The sequence below is a fragment of the Choristoneura fumiferana genome, chromosome 5 (assembly GCF_025370935.1).
Source record: "Choristoneura fumiferana chromosome 5, NRCan_CFum_1, whole genome shotgun sequence".
In the NCBI taxonomy this organism is placed as follows: Eukaryota; Metazoa; Arthropoda; class Insecta; order Lepidoptera; family Tortricidae; genus Choristoneura; species Choristoneura fumiferana.
Genome location: NC_133476.1, coordinates 14,192,972 through 14,213,893, shown reverse-complemented (window position 1 = coordinate 14,213,893; position 20,922 = coordinate 14,192,972). Strand labels below are relative to the sequence as shown.

General features: G+C 37.8%; 1 protein-coding gene across 2 annotated transcripts; it reads right to left on the bottom strand.

Annotated features, from left to right (window-relative positions):
- Positions 1 to 951: 951 nt before the first annotated feature.
- Positions 952 to 20,922, bottom strand: ERp44 (Endoplasmic reticulum protein 44). 2 transcript variants are annotated; one of them, XM_074088090.1, is made up of 8 exons: positions 20,719 to 20,922; positions 20,337 to 20,635; positions 17,050 to 17,125; positions 16,606 to 16,848; positions 15,203 to 15,445; positions 12,080 to 12,346; positions 4,802 to 5,000; positions 952 to 4,378 (listed from the first exon to the last, which is right to left on the bottom strand). In XM_074088090.1, the coding sequence occupies exons 1-8, from the start codon at positions 20,774 to 20,776 to the stop codon at positions 4,243 to 4,245; spliced, it is 1,521 nt and encodes a 506-aa protein (XP_073944191.1). In that variant the 5' UTR covers positions 20,777 to 20,922; the 3' UTR covers positions 952 to 4,242. The 2 variants fall into 2 exon arrangements, with proteins under 2 accessions (XP_073944191.1, XP_073944190.1); XM_074088089.1 differs by lacking the exons at positions 20,337 to 20,635; positions 20,719 to 20,922 and adding an exon at positions 17,258 to 17,445.

The window sequence follows — 20,922 nt, the reverse complement described above, 5'->3', positions numbered from 1 at the left end:
TACTCTCGAAAATGAACGAATCTCGAAAGCTTCCAACCTCTTGCACATGGCTTGGGTCTGCGTCCAAGCTTCTATACTCCATACCTACACCCTAAATTAATACAAACCTTCAGATTCCTATAAAATTATCGCAATCTTTACATAGTAAGCCGAGTCCAAGCCGTCACCCGCCACCATAAAAACGGCACGTAGGTAAAATTCCGCGGATCAGGCGCCCCGCAGTGCCGCGGCGCCTTCAAACGGCGCTTTGCAGTGACAGCCGAAATTGCCCTACTAAGTAAAAACTGTGTCTCGAAGGCAGTTTGTTTTACGTAACAAGCTGTTTCGGACAGATACGACGACGGTTAATGACACATTTGACGCCGGTATCGCGCTCATTAGGCACTTGCTGATTTTTTGCAACGATGGTCAGTTTTTGCAATTGCCTTGCGGCTTGCATTTTGCAGGCCGTCTAAACACATTTTGCGAAAGTGTTAAATGTGAGAGAAGTTGTTCATTTGGATAATTAGATCAAGAAGTTATAGTAGCTTCAACCTCCTGTGGTTTGCAGAGCATGATTTATCACAGTTACCTACCTACTAGCCGTTTCTAATACCCTAAATATCAGTCCGCAACTCAGCAAATTTATTATAGGATCATTTGGTTCTCCTTAAATAAATAAATAAATAAATAAACAATTACTGGACTTCCGTTTCCGACGAAGCTTCGTCGTCATTTTTATATATAAGTCGTGTCGTGTACCTACCTATAATCCTATACCCATATCGGATAACGCCTAGGTACATGTTATTTGGAGGCCATTTATTTTTTGGAAAGACTGTATGTTATTTTGTCTACTTTATTATGCTGAGGTATGATTCGTCAAAGGTAGATTACTTATACAAGATTGGTAAAAAGCGCGGTCTGATGGTACACGCAACATTACATGGGTGTGATAAACAAAACAGTATGTTGATAAAGTTTTGGAAATTTTATTATATCATAACACGCGACACAAGACATACAATTTGTACAACCATTTCACATAATTATTAAATTCTTATAGGACCGAGGAATGTAACATCTCGTTAGCAGACAATAAATGATTGGCATCGCAAAGGAAACATTCCAGATTAAAACCAGCACTTTTCAGCACCGGTCATTAGTGCCGAGATGGATCCGGAACATCCTGAAGCCTGAACTTGAATTATTGGGCCTCTTTGGCAGGGCTGGATTAACCATTAGACAGAGGAGGCTACTGCCTAGGGGCCCCTCAGCGGTTAGGGGTCTCGCACGCGCACAACAGACATCGAAAATCCATACTAATATTATAAATGCACAACTGTGTGTGTGTTTGTCCGTCTTTCACGTCGAAATGAAGCGACGGATCGACGTGATTTTTGGCATAGAGATAGTTTATGGGAAAGAGAGTGACATAGGCTACTTTTTATTCCAGAAAAAATCAGTTCCTGAGGGCACTGCGCGCGATAACCGAATTTCACGCGGGCGAAGCCGCGGAAAAAGCTAGTGATTCATAAAAAAAATTATTAATATTTAAATAGTGAAAAACTAATTGTAAGTATTGTATTCTCAATGACAATAATACCTACTATTACATTTTTCGATCAATTATGTCAGATGATTTGATTGAACTTGAAAAGAGCTGATGATCATTAAACGGCTAAGAGGCCCTGAAAATTGCATTGACTGCATGGGAGCGCCGACAATCCGACATGGTTAATCCGGGGACCTGAGGCCGTATTGCCTAACGTTTATGATGTTCGCGATTGCAATCAAATGAGTTTTTGCATGCGAAATCTGTCATTTGATTACGATCACGAGCATCAGAAACGTTAGCAATAGGGCCTATGGGTTCTTTGGAATGCTATCGCATCTAGGTATCCATGCCTACTTTATTGCTGACCGGTCAGAATGTCGTGTATTGTACCTACATAAATAAACGTTGCAAAAGGAGCTTGGCAGACTTTGGAAAAAATAAATCATGAAGGTTTCAGTTACTGTTCCTGGTAGGAAACAGTAAATCATGTTTTGCCAGTCTGACAGTAGAATAGAAATTATATGAAGGCGCCACTATCTTTGTGACTGTCGCTTTTTGACGTTTACCTACAGGCAATGGGGAATTAACATCGCCTATCAATTCACGGACTTTCTATGAGCTGTCCCAACGCGATCCCCCACAATTTTTATATGCCAATAGTAAACTGTGACGTCACGGGTCGGATTAATAGTATTTTTTATTAAAGTGGAGTACTGTAATAAAATTAGTTTAATGATGTAAAACTGACTACCCTATACCCGTTATGTCACTTTTTTTTTACCCTTTTCTGCTGTTTCTTGGTGGTCTAAGTACATCTAGCTACTTTTGTAAAGCCGGGTTTAGACTATCAAGAAAAATCATGCAAGTTGCAGTAAATGTATTTTCTTTCTATCTTTCTTTCAGTATATTTGGGCGCTCGATTGAACACTTCAAACTCGTTGGCTTTACGGCCTCGCAATGTATTGGAACTTGCACGATTTTTCTTGCTAGTCTAAGCCCGGCTTTATTAATTGCAGAAATTGCAGGGCAAGACACGTTTACGGTAAAATCAGCCAATTTATTGAAATGTGTTTTTTTTATTACATTATAGAAATACTTAATAAGTATTTATGTAAACGGAAAATGTTATGACAACCTTAATAAATGCTGTTGCTTATGTTACATCGGTTTCTTCCTGAACAACTTAATTTAAAAAATAATCTGTCCTTTACACTAGTGAAAACATTATATTATAACACGTAGTCTTTTAGGACATCGTCCGTGTTAGAATACCACATAGTCTTCCAGGCAGAGTGTTCAGTGAGACAATTAATCTATTATACTAAAAGTGGCTTAATCAAACGAATCGGACGTAAATACGTTCTGAATGGTGCTTTTGTAAGGCGAAAGATAAGACTGTCTTGAAACTGAGTAATGCTGATGCAGCCTATTCCTTTGTAATAAATAAAGTACAAATTTATTTTCTGTCTAGTTAAACCAACTAGACGTCGCTACAGACGATTGCTTGAGCAGAATAGGGTATGATTGTTTAGAATAAGCATAACAATGGCGCCACCGTCTACGTAACAATTATACATACGTGTACAGTCGAACAAATTGAATCATGACCTAGGGTAGAACATTTGTGTTACTAATGTCATGTTGACATCTCATACTTTTGTCAAGGAAATCATAGTGATATTGATTAATAAAAGGTTCCACCCTGGGTCATGATTCAAAATGTTCAACTGTACGTAATTTACTTTCGTTTAAATCACAATGACCTATTCTTGCTCTCAATATCAATAATAATAAAAATTGGGAGACACAAGAAGAGATAAGCTTATTTTTAAGTTATTAACACACAACCAAAAACCCTATTATAGTGATTAGATTACGGTTGAACCATTGAGTAGCGACATCTAATAGTTACTCGAGGAACACAATCGAACATGTTGAATGGTCCATTCGGGTCATAAGTCTGTTGTTTACTGATGACGCAAACTTAGTCAAATGTGTATTGTTTTGCAATTGTTAGATTTTTCTAGTTTTACACAGAAGAAGATGCTTTTGCGGTCATCACCTAGCATTTAAATTAATCCAAAATAACGTGCTTAACAATCATCGAAAACAACAAAAACGAAAAGAAAATCACACCTATTGTAATCAATAATAATAGTATAGTGGTAAGATCACCAGATTCCTTATAAATACATAGTAAGTATACAAGATATACAAATAAAGTAATGAATGCAACTTGCGAGTTTTTATTTCAAAATAGGTATTCAATTATAACTTTTTATAATACAATCAGATACTGAAGTGGTTCCGTTTTATAATGGCATATTATCTTAGTTGAGAACAACCGATATAATCAAAAACTATATTAATTACGTGTGATTATTCCATTTTATAACTATTTAAGCATAAAAGGCAGCTAATATTGCAATATTGCTGTTTTGGCTAGCAATTAAAAGATATTTTATCATAGATAAGTAAGTAAACCGAAACTTTATAACTTATTATACATATAATGCATTTAATATATTATATCGTACTGCGTCATTTGTTCACGGTAGCGCTTCATCTAATCAGAATAAATATGTTTTTTTCAATAAAAAAAACAAATAAAAACTAAGAAAAAGTAAAAATAAAAATTCACTGGAGGAAATAAGAACTGGATGGCTTCCAACTTAAATAAATATTAAGGGCTAGTCACAGTAACCTTATAACTCGTCCCTCAGAAGGGTGTATCTGTTCTTAGAAGGTGCTAGCTTCTTGAAAGTGGACTCTGGTGGTGTGGTCACTTTTACGTCAGCATCTCCGGCTATTTGGTTTGGGTCGGGGCCATAATGGAATTCCCTGGAATTACAAATCATTCATTATGATAAATTCTCGAAACATATAAACTTCTAACGCTCCATACCGCTAAGCATGGGTATACAAGACTTTGTCTGCAACCCGTGGTAAGTTTACACGTTCTCGGTATAAAACATAACCTACAATGCGACAAAGATCTTGATAAACTTGGCAAAAAATGGAACTAACGCGGCTATCTCGCAAAACTTCACTTTTTACAGTTAACCGTGAATGTCGTTGTTTGTATGTTGTCTTGAGGTTTTTAGTTAGTATTTTAAGGTCAAAGCCAAATAAAATAATATAACGACATCCCTGGATATAAAAACAAATTGTATTTTTTTTTTAGTTTTTTCCACCACCACTTTTAAGTAATAGTATAATTATAATCTCAAATAAACAAAATAAATAAATAATTTGTCTATGTACCTGTGTAGTTTCCCAGAGTACAAGTCCTGCAGAAATTGGAACAGTTTCCCAGGTTGCTCCATGTCCCGGTAGTCGGGGAACAGGTACATGTGACGGAACGAGTCGATGGCGATCAGCGGGAGGTCCGAGATGGACTTGCCCAAATGGTGCAGTGGGTGCTCGAAACGCACTCCGTCGGCAGTCAAGAAGTTCACGTTCTCTGTCAAAAATAAAAAATAAACTTTAAGGCAAGCTTTCTCAGGTCAAATAAAAGTTATGTCATTTCTGTGTGTGGTGGGTTTATTGGGGAATGCATGGTGCAATGAGAGTTTTTGCGGCAGGCTAGTTGGCGCTTAGTATCATCAGATCCGTTTGACAATTGCGTTTGTGCTTGGTAGCACGCTTAGCGCGGCTAGTTAAGAAACGGGTTAAAATTTCGCCTAGCGCACCCGAAAATATTTTCGTTTAAAAAATCTTAGATTCTGTTCGCGCACTAAAACCTTTTTAGGCCATACACAGTGCAGGGGTGCTCTCTGGCACAGGACTTGTCAGTCTGGCACAAGTCTTGTCATTGACATAAGTTTTTTCATCCGCTCACGTGTTATATTCGTTATAAACCGCATCGCCAAATAAGAAGATTTCTTCGACCCCCGCATCACAAGAACCCCGCATCACATCATCGGCCGGAGCGCTAACCAGGTGAGTGCTTCTGCACTGTTGGAAATTCCATTTGGCATAGCGCGCTCTCGGTCTTCCGCCACCCATAAAAATTGGCTATTTACACGCCATACCATAATTCTTGGTCCTATCGAACAACCGGATTGCTTCCCGGAACGAAATTATTCACCCGCTTCGCCTGTGACATAGCGTAATTTTTGGCTCTCACAATAGGCATAATTTTCAACCGCCATTTCTGTCATAATTTCTTCTGACATCTCATATAATTTTTGAAACTAAATTTTATATTTTCGCGTTACATAATCATGGCGAAATCACCTTTAGAATCAAAATTATCCATATTGAAAACCAAAGAGGAACGAATTTTACGCCGTTTCTCACATTTGTTGGATCTGTCGAAAAATGTCTCTACGTTCGATTCCCGCAGTAACGAGAATTTCATGGCAGAATCCGAGACGATCGATGATTTTCGAGTAAATTTCGAAAAAATATTAGACGAAATAAATGCTATTTCAATGTCTATTGACCCTAAACATGAACCAGATTATGAGACTCTGGATACATTTGAGGACTTATACGCCCGCATTAAGCGCACTCGTGCTAATATTTCTAAAATAACCGCCCCGCAAACGAGTTCGCCTTCTGCACCCGCGCCGCAAGTTAAAGGTCCAAATATTAAGCTACCGCCTATCGACCTTCCCTCCTTTGATGGTAGGACTGAAAACTGGCCCATATTCTATGAGTCGTTTAAATCAAATATTCACAATAACGACCAGCTTACTGACTCGCAACGCGTACAGTACCTCATGGGCAAATTGAGCCATAGCGCTTTAAATATAACCGCAGGTTTGGTACCCACAGGAGAGACTTATTCCATTATTTGGGATAGTCTAGTAAAGAAATACCAGGATAAACGCGCCTTGGGTACATACTACCTTAATAACATCTTGGACATTAAACCAAGTTCGAATTCGCCCAGCAGTCTTAACAGTTTCATTGAAAGATATTCCGCGACTGTGGCCGCTTTAAAACAATTGGACATTCCTGATCTCTCAGATTTCTTTTTCCTGCAGTGTGCTTTGCGAAAAACTGACCAACAGACTTTACAAAGTTTCGAAATGTCTATTCGTGACGTAACTATTCCCTCGTACGAGCAATATGTCACATTTATGCAGAGTCAAGTCAAAATTTTAGAACGGTCAGGCAATAATCCTTCAATGAATACTCCGCGAACCGCTTATAAACCCGCTGCCAATACACCGGCTCAACCCGCGCGTACTACTTACAAAGCGTTTGTAGCTAGCAACGATGTTCCTTCTTCCAGCTCCGCAAATAACAAAACCTGTGTATTGTGCAATAATAATGATCACGTACAGTTATATAATTGTTCTAAATTCAAAAATATGGTTTCACCACAAGCTAGATTCGACTTTATTAAAAACAACCGTGGCTGTGTAAACTGTTTAAGCATGTCACATACTCTACTCAATTGCAGCTCACGTAGCACTTGTAAGTTTTGTCAAAAACGTCATCATACGTTGTTACACTTCGGCAATAACAATAATAATTTTCAACCGCAAAAGTCTTTACCCGCAAAAGCGTATGTTAAATCTACACAGTTGTATACAAACGCTTCATCTTCGTCTACCGCGCATGCGCCGACCGCCTCGTCTGGTGCAGCGTGCCCACGCGCGCAGCCTGCCGTGCCGCTCCCGCGCGAGCCAGCAGCTGATGCTGCGAGCATAGGACGCGACTCCGCGCCGCCCGCAGCCGCTTGCTCCTGTACTCATCCGCCGCCTGACAGTGATCAAATCACGTCGCCGTCACATAACGTACCGACTACACTGCCGGTATATAACCCCGCAAACGCTTCTGTTTCTCTAAAAGTAGAGTCAAAACCGAATTCGACTATACTTCTGTCAACCGCTCAAGTTTACGCTAAACAAAACAATAGCGATAATAAAATGATTATTAGATGCCTCATTGATAGTGGATCTCAAAATAATTTAATAACGCTCGATTGCTGTAAGTCACTAAATTTACCCATTATACCGCTAACTAATTCCTATATAAAGGGTGTTGGTTTAACTTCAAGACCAATTCACGGATATGTTTACTTTAATATTGAATCCCGCATGTATCCAAATAATAAATACTACATACACGCTTTAGTGGTAGATTGTATAACCGACCAATTGCCCTCGCATTTTATTGAATATAATGAACATGACATGGCTTACCTTAATAATATACCGCTCGCAGACCTCACATGGAACATTCCAGGCTGCATTGATTTAGTGCTCGGTGTCCAGCTGTTCCCGTATATCTACTTGGGGAATAGGGTAGATTCCGGCTCTTGTGCTCCTCCCGCTTTTTTAACCGCCTTCGGTTATGTTCTAATGGGTGACTATCCTTGTAAGTCTGACCCTAGTAACGCTAATTCTTTCACCGCTCACGTGCTCAATGACCTCGAGTCGAGCCTAAATAAATTTTGGGAATTAGAAGAAATCCCATTCAAACGTCATTTAAGTCCAGAAGAGACTAAATGTGAAAATTTATACACAACGTCTGTGTCCCGCAATGAGGAAGGTAGATACACTGTGGCCTTACCTTTCTGTAAAGATTCTTCAGAACTGGGGAATTCTCGTTCTGTTGCTCACCGTCGTCTGCTTTACTTGGAGAAGAAGTTCAAGCAAATGCCTACTCTTCGCGATTCCTATAATAAAGTCATCTCAGAATATATGCATAATGGTTATCTAACCGAAATACCCGAGTCTGAACTTACTGATGATGGTTACTATATCCCTCATCATGCTGTCATCCGCCCGGAAAAAGTAACGTCTCCTGTTAGGGTCGTTCTCGATGCCAGTGCTAAGACTCATTCAGGTATGTCACTTAATGACATATTGCACACTGGTCCTAATCTACAGGCTGATTTATTTTTGCTTTTACTGAACTTTCGTTTATTTCCAGTAGCTATGACGTCTGATATTAAACAAATGTATATGCAAATTTGTTTGCCTCCGCATGACTTCAAATTTGTCAAAATATTATTTCGCTTTTCTGAAAGCGAACCAATCCGCAGCTTCCAATTTACCCGCGTCCCTTTCGGACTCAAGTCAAGCCCTTTTATGGCTATGCGTACTGTCAAACAGTTATGCTCAGACGAAAGTCACCGCTTTCCTGATGCTGCAAGAGTGGCAAGCTCTCAGCTTTACATGGATGATCTAGTCCATTCATGTATTAATGATGAAACCGCAATGCGTTTATCGCAAGAATTAATCGCGCTATTCAAGTCTGGCGCATTTGACTTAGTCAAATGGTCAAGTAATTCTTCTGCACTATTAGATAGTCTTCCCGACTCACACCGTGCTTCTGTCAATTTTAACGACAAGCAAAATATTGCAGTGTTAGGGTTGTCATGGGAACCCACAAGTGACACTTTCTTTATAACTACGTCTCCGCCTGCTGGTGGGAAGTGCACCAAGCGAATAATTCTATCCACTGTAGCTCGCTTGTTTGATGTTCTTGGCTTAGTAGCTCCCGTTGTATTATACGCCAAATTATTAATTAAAGAACTGTGGCTTTGCAAGATCGACTGGGATGACACACCCCTGAGCATATAATCAAATGCTACTCTATGCTAGTGCAAGAATTTCCGATGCTGTCAACATTAAAAATTCCGCGTCACATTGGCGTTTCTGCTGACTGTACGGTCAACATTGTCGGATTTTCAGATGCCAGTCTCAATGGCTATGGATGTGTCATTTACTTGCATGTTACAGACCCAGCCGGTTATGTCACTGTGAGGCTACTCTGCTCAAAGTCAAAAGTGTCTCCCGCAAAAATAACTACACTTGCTCGTTTAGAGCTATGTGCCGCTCTCTTAATGTCCAAATTGATCAAAACTGTTCAGGACACATACTTTACTCGTATTCCGATTGCAGGGATATATGCTTTCACAGACTCAACAATTGCTCTTTCATGGATTAAATCATCTCCTCATAGATGGTCCATTTTTGTTAGCAATCGTGTTGCTCAATGTCAAGAAAATGTTGCATCACAAAACTTCTATCACGTTGCTGGAGTTGACAACCCTAGTGATTGTTTGTCTCGCGGTATGCTATCATCACAATTAATATCTCATGATTTGTGGTGGAACGGACCTTCTTGGTTACGTAGCCCGCCTACTGCATGGCCTATTCAAAAATTCTGTCCCACAGAATTCGATAAGTTGCCTGAATGCAAAACTAATACTTTAACCGCAATCGTTCAACCGCCCTTACTGTATACGCTAGCTCAACGTTTTTCGTCGTGGAATAAACTGCTCCGCACGGTTGTATATGTGTTGCGCTTCGCAAGAAAATTAAATCCAACTGAAATACTTAAAATCTCGATATTGCTGAAACCGCTTTATTAGTCTCTATACAGAGTGTTTATTTTAGCGAAGATATCGCTCGCATAAAAAACAATGTTTTACCGTCGCGAAAACTTTTGAAGCTATCAGTTTTCTTAGACGAGAACAACGTTTTACGAATTGGAGGTCGCCTTTCAAATGCAGATCTGCCATTCGAGACTAAATATCCCGCGCTCCTTCCAAAACATGACCACATGGTTAATTTAATTATAGATCATTACCATACTATGAATTGTCATGTAGGTGCCGGACTTTTGATGTCCATCATTCGCCAGCGTTTCTGGATATTAGATGGCCGAACTGTCCTTAGAGCTAGGGTGCATAATTGTAATCAATGTTTCCGCGTCAAGCCCGTGCATCCAACGCCAAAAATGGCTGATTTGCCTTCTTATCGCCTGCAAGAAGCAAAAGCTTTCATGCATACTGGCGTGGACTATGCTGGTCCTCTCCGCATAACTCTTTGTCGTCGTCGTGGACAGCACGCTCAAAAGGCATATATTTGCTTATTTGTCTGTCTCGTTACAAAAGCAGTTCACATAGAGCTAGCTTCTGATTTAACTTCAGATGCCTTTTTAGCCGCTTTCAAGCGCTTTATTTCTAGACGTGGCCCCGTCTCTTGTCTTTATTCGGACCATGGGACTAATTTTGTTGGTGCTAAAGCTCAATTGGACGAAATGTATAATATGCTATCAAGTCCAGAGTTTAAGTCTAGATTTGATTTTGAATGTTTTAATCACCGCATTGAATGGAAAATGATTCCGCCGCGTTCCCCTCATTTCGGTGGCATGTGGGAATCAAATATTAAGAGTTTTAAGACTCATTTGTATCGTGTCATTGGCTCACAGCTTCTGACGTACGAAGAACTGCTCACTTTACTTATACAAATTGAGTGCATACTCAATTCGCGGCCGCTTTGTGCCATATCTTCTGATCCGCATCCAGAAATATTAACACCCGCGCATTTTCTAATGTCCACACCGCTCCAGTTTTTACCCGCTACTGACTTGTCTAATGAGTGCCGAAATCTTCACAACAGGAAGAAGTTGCTCGAAAGCATTGTCCAATCATATTGGAAAAAATGGCGCACTGAATACCTGCACACGTTGCAAGTCAGAAATAAATGGTATACCCAAGACAATCCCATCAAAGTAGGGACGGTTGTGTTAATGGGTGATGACAATGTTCCCCCCGCTTCACTGGCCCTTGGGTGTTGTGACAGATGTCTATCCAGGGTCTGATAACGTGGTTCGTGTAGCCATGATAAGAACTGCTAAAGGATCATTTAAGCGTCCTGTCGTAAAATTGTATCCTCTACCTTCACAGTAGATTAGAACGTTTCATTTTCCTACTTCACCGCACCGCACCGCATCATGCCACACCGCACCTCATACTCATTGAAATTCTCCGCATTTCAAGGCCGGGAGCATGTTCGCGCACTAAAACCTTTTTAGGCCATACACAGTGCAGGGGTGCTCTCTGGCACAGGACTTGTCAGTCTGGCACAAGTCTTGTCATTGACATAAGTTTTTCATCCGCTCACGTGTTATATTCGTTATAAACCGCATCGCCAAATAAGAAGATTTCTTCGACCCCCGCATCACAAGAACCCCGCATCACATCATCGGCCGGAGCGCTAACCAGGTGAGTGCTTCTGCACTGTTGGAAATTCCATTTGGCATAGCGCGCTCTCGGTCTTCCGCCACCCATAAAAATTGGCTATTTACACGCCATACCAGATTCCATTGAGCAAACATTGTACTAATAAAAACAACAATTTATTACTTAGTCCAGCACAATACAGTAACAGGAAACAATACAGTAACTTGAGATATAAATTAGAGTTTGCTTGCAAATACCGTGTATAAACGAACACAATACAGCTGATTCTCATTTGCATTAATCGATTTTCAGAGTTTTTAATTAAAGGTAACCCAAAACCATTTCACCGTATGGTTTTTAAATTCCTATCAGATTTATGGCATTTAAGCCATTATAAATGTTGTGATAGTAGATCTAGTGCTTAACTAAGTAGTGTTCAGGTGCACTAGAGCTAAAATATCGCGAACGTAACCAAACAGGCGTTACCCACTCTTCCTGCACTGTCCTACTGCAGAAATTTACGTAATGAAGTGCTTTGCTACCCTATATTTTAATTAAAATTTCAAAGACTTTACAAAAGAATATTTTATTAATGTCTAACTTACGTTTCTCAGCTACCAAATCTCTTTTGATAATTTCTTTGTATCTCTTCACACTCTCTGTATCCTTAGGGTCATGGAACAGGATAAGGAACGGCAGTCCTTCTTCCGTGAGTTCTTCTGCATTCTCAAATGTGATCTCCCTGACTAGAGGGATACACTTCTCCTGCACCCACTTGTAAAGTTCATCGAAGTTTGTCAACGATCCATTGTAAGTCTCGTCTTGATCAGTAGAAGTCTTTTTGTCTGTCCTAAATACAACTATTGGTTGACCTGAAATTAAACATATAAAAATATCAACTCTCATTAATAAAAGTTAACTGTTGCCTGCCTTGAAGAGATTGAAAAACAGTTCTTAATTATGCATGATGTATTAATGACTCATAAAATGTTACAACTGTTATTAGCACTTGTACCAATATAGGGAAACTACATTACTGATTCAAAATCTATATATTTGGCCTGCGGTTTTTTTGGTAGAGCGGGATCGCGGCGTGCACTCGACAAGTACAGATGGTAGTGAACAATGTTTGCCATAGTATTTTGTTGGAAAAGTTCGTATTTATCATGCTTTTTAAACTAGGTTAGGTACTAGGTGAAGTTTACTGAAGCTAATTTAGCTAATCCGACAAAATACAATGGAAAAACATTATTCACTATAATTATGCTACCACGGCCACTGCAATGTGGTCGAAACGTCTAGGTAAATATTACTCGTGTGTTAACATGATAAGTCCTGTTTGTGGTATTTTGACTATGAGTGAAAATCACGAGTTTAAAATGTTATATTATTCACTAGATCTGTACGCGGCTTGCTTGCTGCCATGTTTTCGCGATTATAAGTAATCGTTTACATAAACGACCGTACGTGGCTTGCCCGGCATGCGGCGTCACCACAGCGGCGAATAATAATGGAGACATAGCAGTGTGTACGCCGTGTGTTCGATGCAAACCCGCCCCGTCGAGAAACAACCATCACAAACTCTAGTGTACAGTCGAACAAATTGAATCATGCCTCAGGGTGGAACCTTTGTGCTACTAATGTCATGTTGACATCTCATACTTTTGTCAAGGAAATCATAGTGAAATTGATTATTAAAATGTTCCACCCTGGGTCATGGTTCAATTTGTTCGATCAGACACAAGTTCTTAAATATATCTCTCTATCATGGCTGCAATAGAGGCTAAACACAAACCTTAACATTTTATTTCTTCCTTAATTCAACTTTATATATTATTATTGTTGAATAATATTAGATTTATGAAACTAGTTTTTTTTTTTAATTATATTAGTTACCAGGGGCACACTGAAATGATCGGGAATAGAATATTTCGGATTGAGTTACAATAAAACCTTTTTTAGAATTTGAATACTGGCCTCTTAGAATCTTAATGACATTCAAAAATAAAAATAAAATTTAAAAACAAAAACTACGTTGGTTTAAAGTTGACACGTGGTTAACAGAAATGGAGCTCACGCGTGAACATTTCCGTGCCATAATTTATCACAATTTTCGTCGCAGCTTATGTCAAGATAAATGTCTCAGCGAACTTATTTCGATTTATGATGTTGAAGCACCGAGTCAAACGACAATATACCGCTGGTATGCCGAGTTCCGACGAGGTCGTGTGTCGCTCAGCACTGTTACTTCTGCAGGTCTACCAAGAACAGCGATCACGCCTGAAACGTCATGTGACATACGAGCAGATTCGGGCTGTTATCAGTATCGGAATGACTGCAATTCAGTCGATATTAGGTACCATCAGCCAAATAATGTGGTCTCCTACCACCCTAAAGTTGATAATCGTTTGCATTACATAAGACAATAATGCCAATAGATATGTCTGTCAACTTGAAAGTTCGACTTTAGCGATATATTCATTTGATAGGAACTTGTTTAAAAATTGATAGACCACTTATTTGGCTGATGGTACATAATGAGCTGTGTGTAAGAAAACTAGTGTCCCGCTGGGTTCCCCACAATTTGTTCGAAGAGCAAAAGGTGGCTCGTATAGATTGGTGCCGGAATACTCTGCAACGCTTCAACGGAGGGAAGTCAAATGCCGTTTATAATATCTTCTCAGGTGACGAATCATGGATTTATTCATGCGAACCTGAAAGAAAACATCAGTCAGCAGTTTGGGTCTTCGAAGACGAGGTCAAACCAATGAAAGTGGTCCGCTCCCGCAGCGTGTCAAAGAAAATGGTCGCTACGTTTGTCTCGAAAAAGGCATATTGCTACAATTCCTTTACAGGAACGCAAAACGGTTACCGCTGAGTGGTATATCACGGTTTCTTTGCTAGAAATGATAGCCGAACTCCGAAAAAATAACCCGAAACGTCGCATCATCTTACATCACGATAATGCGAGCTCCCATACGGCTCGGAAGACAAATGATTTTTCGAAGCAGGAAAACGTTGAGCTGATGAGCCATCCTCCGTACACAGTCCTGAACTGAGCCCAAACAATTTCTTTACATTCCCTAGAATGAAAGATTTATTATGCGGTCAACGGTTTGAAGACCCCGAAGTAGGTGCATTAAGTTGAACGAAGAGTACTTTGAAAAACAATAAAATACAATTTAGGTATACCATGCATGTGGTTTTTCTTATTCCCGATCATTTCAGTGTGCCCCTCGTAGTTCTTGAATGCAATGCAATAATAAAAAAAGTGATTATATTATGACCTAGACATGGATAGAAATTCTTTAAGCCAAGGTTTCCAAGTTGAAACCTCAACATTATTATGTATTTATATATAAGAGACTTTCCACCAAACATATCTAACTAATAAGGAAAAAGTTATTTGACACTGGGAAACCACATAAGGATAATACACAAATTAGGTTTCTAAAAAATTAACTAGTTTAGGATGGCATAGTTTATAAAAGTCAAATAGACAGAAAAAAAAACAGATAAAAAAGCACTTATTTCTCCTATCAATGTTCAATGACAACAGAACAATGTTTAAATTACAACAGGACATAACTTTCTGTTATTCATCAACTTTTCATATATTTACATAGTTTGAATAATTAAGATGTTAGCAAAATGAGACAATTTCATGAATGAAAGAATCGTCTTGACAAAAGATATGACTGATTTTACCAGTAATATAAATTACAAACCTGGTGGATGCATTTGCTGTGAAGCATCTCCAAAACCAACATGGAACAGGCACTCATCTTTAAGGCTTGCAGCTACTCTTCGCAGCACCTCATACTCAGGCTGATCCCTTCGGTCCATATAACCGATGATGTGTCTTTTATCCTCACTAAGCTCATGAAGCTCTTTTAGAGAACCAAAGGTGAGCACTGGGTCCGTTAACTGCTTTTTGATAAAATCAGAGAAAGCTTCCACTGAGCGCTGACCTGTAAAGTAATACTTTTAATGTGTAGATTTTTTTTGTCTACTTACAAGACAAGACAGATATACCAAATTTCACTCAGCCTCATGGAAAGCCACAGAAAAAAACGTGAAGATAAAATTCTATTTTGTGAATGATGAGGAGTGATAAGTTTTTCCTGAATCAATATTATTTTTCACTTCTCATGCTTGTAAAGTTCGTTTTTATGCTGTATCTAGGCGACATAAAATTACTTTTTATGCTCTAGTGCATAAAATAAAACCTTTGTCTAAGATCAAGGTAATCAGGTGTGAACAGCCACAAACAAAAAAGTTTCTACATATTAATTTAATAATTTTAAATTTATATAAAACTAAAAATCAATCAAATCAATCAAAATAAATCAATAAAATAAAAATAAAAAAAAAACAATTTTATAATAATGCATAAAAAATAAAAGTACATAGAAAGTGAATAATTGTTTCCACTGTTGCTATTTCATTTCCTCGCAATCTAAGTGAAAAGCAGAGTGTAAAACTCGAGCACTAAACCCATTTTCCCCTCTACATGTCTATCCACCCTCGCCATACCCGCTCAGGTGGCTATATGAATGTCTTGGGTAAAATGGCTCACCTTTCGAACAAGGCTATTGTATTCCATTGTGCCCTCAACCGCATAATCCTCAGTTTAAAATGAACGGAAATATAGGCTAAAGTTTATTGAAATAATGACTATATTGTCTAGATCAGAAAGTGTATTTTAAAAATGTGAGTAGGCTTAGCTTTCATTGAATATGTATGTTATATATAACTTAACTTTGTTTTGGTATGTAAAGGTGCTTCAGCTTCATTTAGTAATCTATTTAGTTTTATGTAGTATAATTGGAAGGTTTCAATATTTCCTTTAGGAAACTGTAAGTCTAGTTTTCATAAAAATGTTATTGTAATATATAAAGCTATAAGAGACTGGTTGTTTCTGAATAAATAAAATAAAATAAAATAATAAATTCATTCAGTCAATTTAATACAAGGTGCTAACAAATTAGGTAAAAAAAGTGATCAAAACTAGTAACAAAAATTTACTAATAATGAGTAGTTAGTTACGTGCCATTGTGGCACTTGGGGCTTGCACCAGATTAAAATCTTATTAGAAACAGTAAAATACCTTTGTTTTGCCACCACATACCTCTGTATTCTTTTTTAGCTGGCAGTCCATTGCGGAACAGTTTGAGCGTGGGGTATTTAGTGATATGAAATCTAGTGGCGACAGCTCCTTCTTTATCACAGTCTACCTTGCCCATCACAACCTTGCCAGTGTCATATCCTGCTTTGGCCACTTCATCAGCCGCATCATCAAATATAGGCATCAATATGTTACTAAATCTGCACCATTCAGCGTAGAAGTTAATGAATACAACCTCATTGGACGCTAAAACAAATCCAGGAAGGATTGAAAATAAAATGTTCACAGCCAAAAACACATGACATACTTTTCTTATGTAAGTAAATTACAGTAGTTTAGATGAGTGTAAATAAATTATTTACAATAAAATTGTGTACAAACAAATTGACATTTAAGTGCCACGGATTACTACAACAACTATGGTAGGTAAAAAAGGAAACAACTTACCTAAAACCATGTCCAAGTTGCTCTGCGTGATTTGAACCGCACCGCTATCGGTAGGATTGTAAAAACAGTGGCAAATCTGTAACACAACAACTCATTAATGTTATACCAATTACTTACTTAATTAAAGCTTAAAATTAACAATCGAGCCGCAACCAGCCGATCGAAATGACAGAAATTATTTTTTTTTTCTTGACAAATTATCACTTACCAAAACTAATAAGCAGCCAAAAAATCTATAATTAAATAAATTCACATTATGACTCCTCATTTTGGAGCTTTTCTCTAGAGTATACGTTTAATTTCTAGAAGAAATTCCTACTGAAGATTCTCTCATCAGTCAGCTCTAGCTAGCGTTGGCGGTGTCAAAACCCCTCCGCCCTCCGGTTGGTTGGCAGGCCGTACAAAACGTCACAATTTCCTTTTCTCTATGGCTTGACGTGTTCCATTTAGTACCTTACACGGCTTACACGGTTATTAAATGGTAGCGGTATTGAAGCGGTTCGTTCGTGCGAGTTTATAAGCATATGCCAGTTAGTACTATTATATATTCTGTGGCCAGACGTCGCGATTTCATTTGATTTGAATATTTTGAATTACTTCTCGCCACAGACTAATAAGAGATACTACGTACTTCTCGCTTTAGAATAAATACAATAGTACAATAATAATGAAAGTCGTCAAACATTTTATAAAATACTAGCGGACCCGGCAGACGTTGTCCTGACCCAGAAATCCGTTCAGCCGTTTAGGAAGAATTAGGTGACAAACACTCGTACAGAACATTTACGAAGAAAGCGCGTAGGTTAGGTATATAGTTAAGATTAAAAGATTTTAATATAGGTGTGTATTAAAAAAGACGACGCATTTTTTATGAATTAAGGTAGAAAATGAGCGAACGAGTCACCTAGATGATAAGTAAGCACCAATCACTACCTGCAATAAAAATAATTACGTTGCCAGCCGCAGAGGCACGTATCGATGGTATTAGGTAGTTACTCTAGGTGGTAGGACCTTGTGCAAGGTCCGCCCGAATTGCTACCACCATCTTGCTTGCTAATCCTGCCGTGAAGCAGCAGTGCTTGCACTTGCACTGATGTTTTTCGGCGTGGAGAGTAAGACAGCCGGTGAAATTACTGGCACTTGAGGTATCCCATCTTAGGCCTCTAGGTTGGCAACGCATCTGCAATACCCCTGGTGTTGCAGATTTTTATGGGCGGTGGTGATCTCTTACCATCAGGAGACCCACTTGCTCGTTTGCCATCCAGTCGAATAAAAAAAATTTGGAATTTAGGTACAAGGTACATAGTTGTCGATGAATGTACATGTACCTGCTACCTACTGCTCCTTGACGGCAGCATACGCAAGTAAGATTGTAGTGGCGATCCTTATTAACCTTACCACTCCTTCCTACCTCCAATAAAAGCTTACATTTATTATTAGATTCATTCAAAATTCCGATGCGGCCGCCAGTCACAACACGTGCAAAACAGCTACGTCTTTGCAGCACACGTATTTTCAGCCAGAAACTCACTCCTCTCCTTCCACATAAATCAATATTATCTGTGTCACATAGATCCAAATATCACTAACACCACACAAACAACGCAAATTCATAATTTCATTTTGAGTTCAATTTGCTGTGTGTTTACTAGTGTGATAAACTTATTTAGAAAATCATAATATTAATGTAATTAAGTTAAAACTAAAACTACTTGCCCTTGTGATATAGCACCTACATATATTTTGATTTACTGTTTAATAGGGAACACCTGGAATAAAAACAAAAGGAATGTTGTATGCGTGTTATTAAATTTAATTTTATTCCCTCAAAACTAGAAAATAAAAATGTCTACATATTCGAGGAAGGTATTTATTCCGAGACTGAACTGGAATATTTTACTTAACATAGGTAAAATTCATATTTTTCGCAATATGCTTTATCTTCCATTTCTAAGAAAGTGGAAATCAAACTGTTTAATTTTTTTTTGTGATGCATGTCTTGTTAGCTATTATTGTTTTAATAGTTTTTATAGGTACAAACTCATATCTATTCATTTCTGAACAAATCATTATTTTGACATAATATAAGATTGTGTTATGGTATCAATTATACATATTTGTAAAAAACTAACATCACTGACATTTAAAAAAAAATGTTCCTCTTTTAAGCCTTCTCTCCTTAACTTACAAAAAACTATAAAAAATAACTAAAATAGTGTAAAAATGTAAATACATATTTTTATACTAATATCTAAACTTTCAAAATTTATAAATAAGGTCACTTCATGAACAGAGATTCATCATTTACAAATAATTGTCAATATTACTGAACACTATTATTATGTAGATTTTGCTATAATGTATTTTCCATGTATTTCCTTATAGTTATATTTTCCAGTCATGTTAAATTAAATTTAACTCAAACATTAAAATAAAGATTCCATATGTAAAGTAAATATTTCAATGGTATCTATAAACTTGGACCTATTTTTAATTACTTCATTTGTTTGGTGAATTACAAACTAACAAGTCAACTTATAAGAATAATGTAAAATAGTAATATACATATAAAAATATCAACATTAAATAGATAGCTGCACTTAAAAATTGTTTTGGAATGAAGTTGGACGGATAATTGGTTGGTCTTATAAACATTTCAAACTGTCTTTAGCTTGTAACTATTAGCTTTAACATTACAAGCGCTCCTACAAGCAGGGGGTAGATGGGCTTGATGTTTTCACTTCCACTCTGTAACAAATAGAATATTTAAAAAATAAGAGACAATCATTTACTTTTCACACTGCACTCCTTAGCCAAGAAGTGTGACATTATAATTTTTTATCCATATTAGTGGTAATGTCACTAATAAGGATAAAAAATTATAACACACAAGCTAATAAAAAGAATCTTAACATGTCCAGCAGGCTCAAATAAACAAGAGCCGCAAATATTCTGGTTAAACAAAGTACTATCATGACTTTGCGGCACTTGGTATTGAGACAATGCAACCATGGTCAGAAAACACCAAAAAATCATTAAAGGTCCTGGTCTCAGGCAACCCCAGGGCTCGCACTTATCTCTGTCACAAACTAGTAATAGTAGTTCAAACTGGTAATGCACCCAACATATTGAGGTAGATTCCCCTGGCAGAAAATGTCAAGACCACATTTATACTTCCAAGTTTTAGTTTTGTTTGTGTTCAATTTTTGTATTTGTGTTTCATAATATCTTTAATGTGAGAAGAATGAGATAACTGATATAAAGACACATTTTGCTCTCATACTTACTATGATATAATAATTGCATCTATCTCCTTGACAGCAATCAGAACACTCCCAATCCTGGTACCAGATGTGGGTGCAAGTGGGCATGTACCGCTGTCTTGTAGCTGCACATTCAGTTTTGCTCGAACAAGCCTTTGATATGTAATATTGCTTCTTAGCGCCTTGGGACCAATAAGGTGGACTGCCCCATTTAATCTTAGTCAAACAGACATCTTGATAATCCTTGCAAGTCATAATGGTTTTAACACATTTCTCGTTATTGTCTTCTTGGTTGTCACACACGTAACATTCCAGTCCAAATACTGTAAAAATAAGAATTCAATTTTTACCATCTATCAAACATTACACGAGTCAATGCAAAGCATTGTTCAATACACAATCTTACCAATTACTACTGAAATAATCAGTAATGCAATGACTGCAAGGACATTACTTTTATTCATATTGATAATTATTAAACCTTGTTACATTTAGTTAACAATATTTTATTTTAAAACTTCTGCCACACCCGAGGTGAAGTTATAATAACAATTCGCACAAGCGTCTGTCTATCCAGTGATGCCTTGGTCGGTTGTTGTTTGACTGTGGT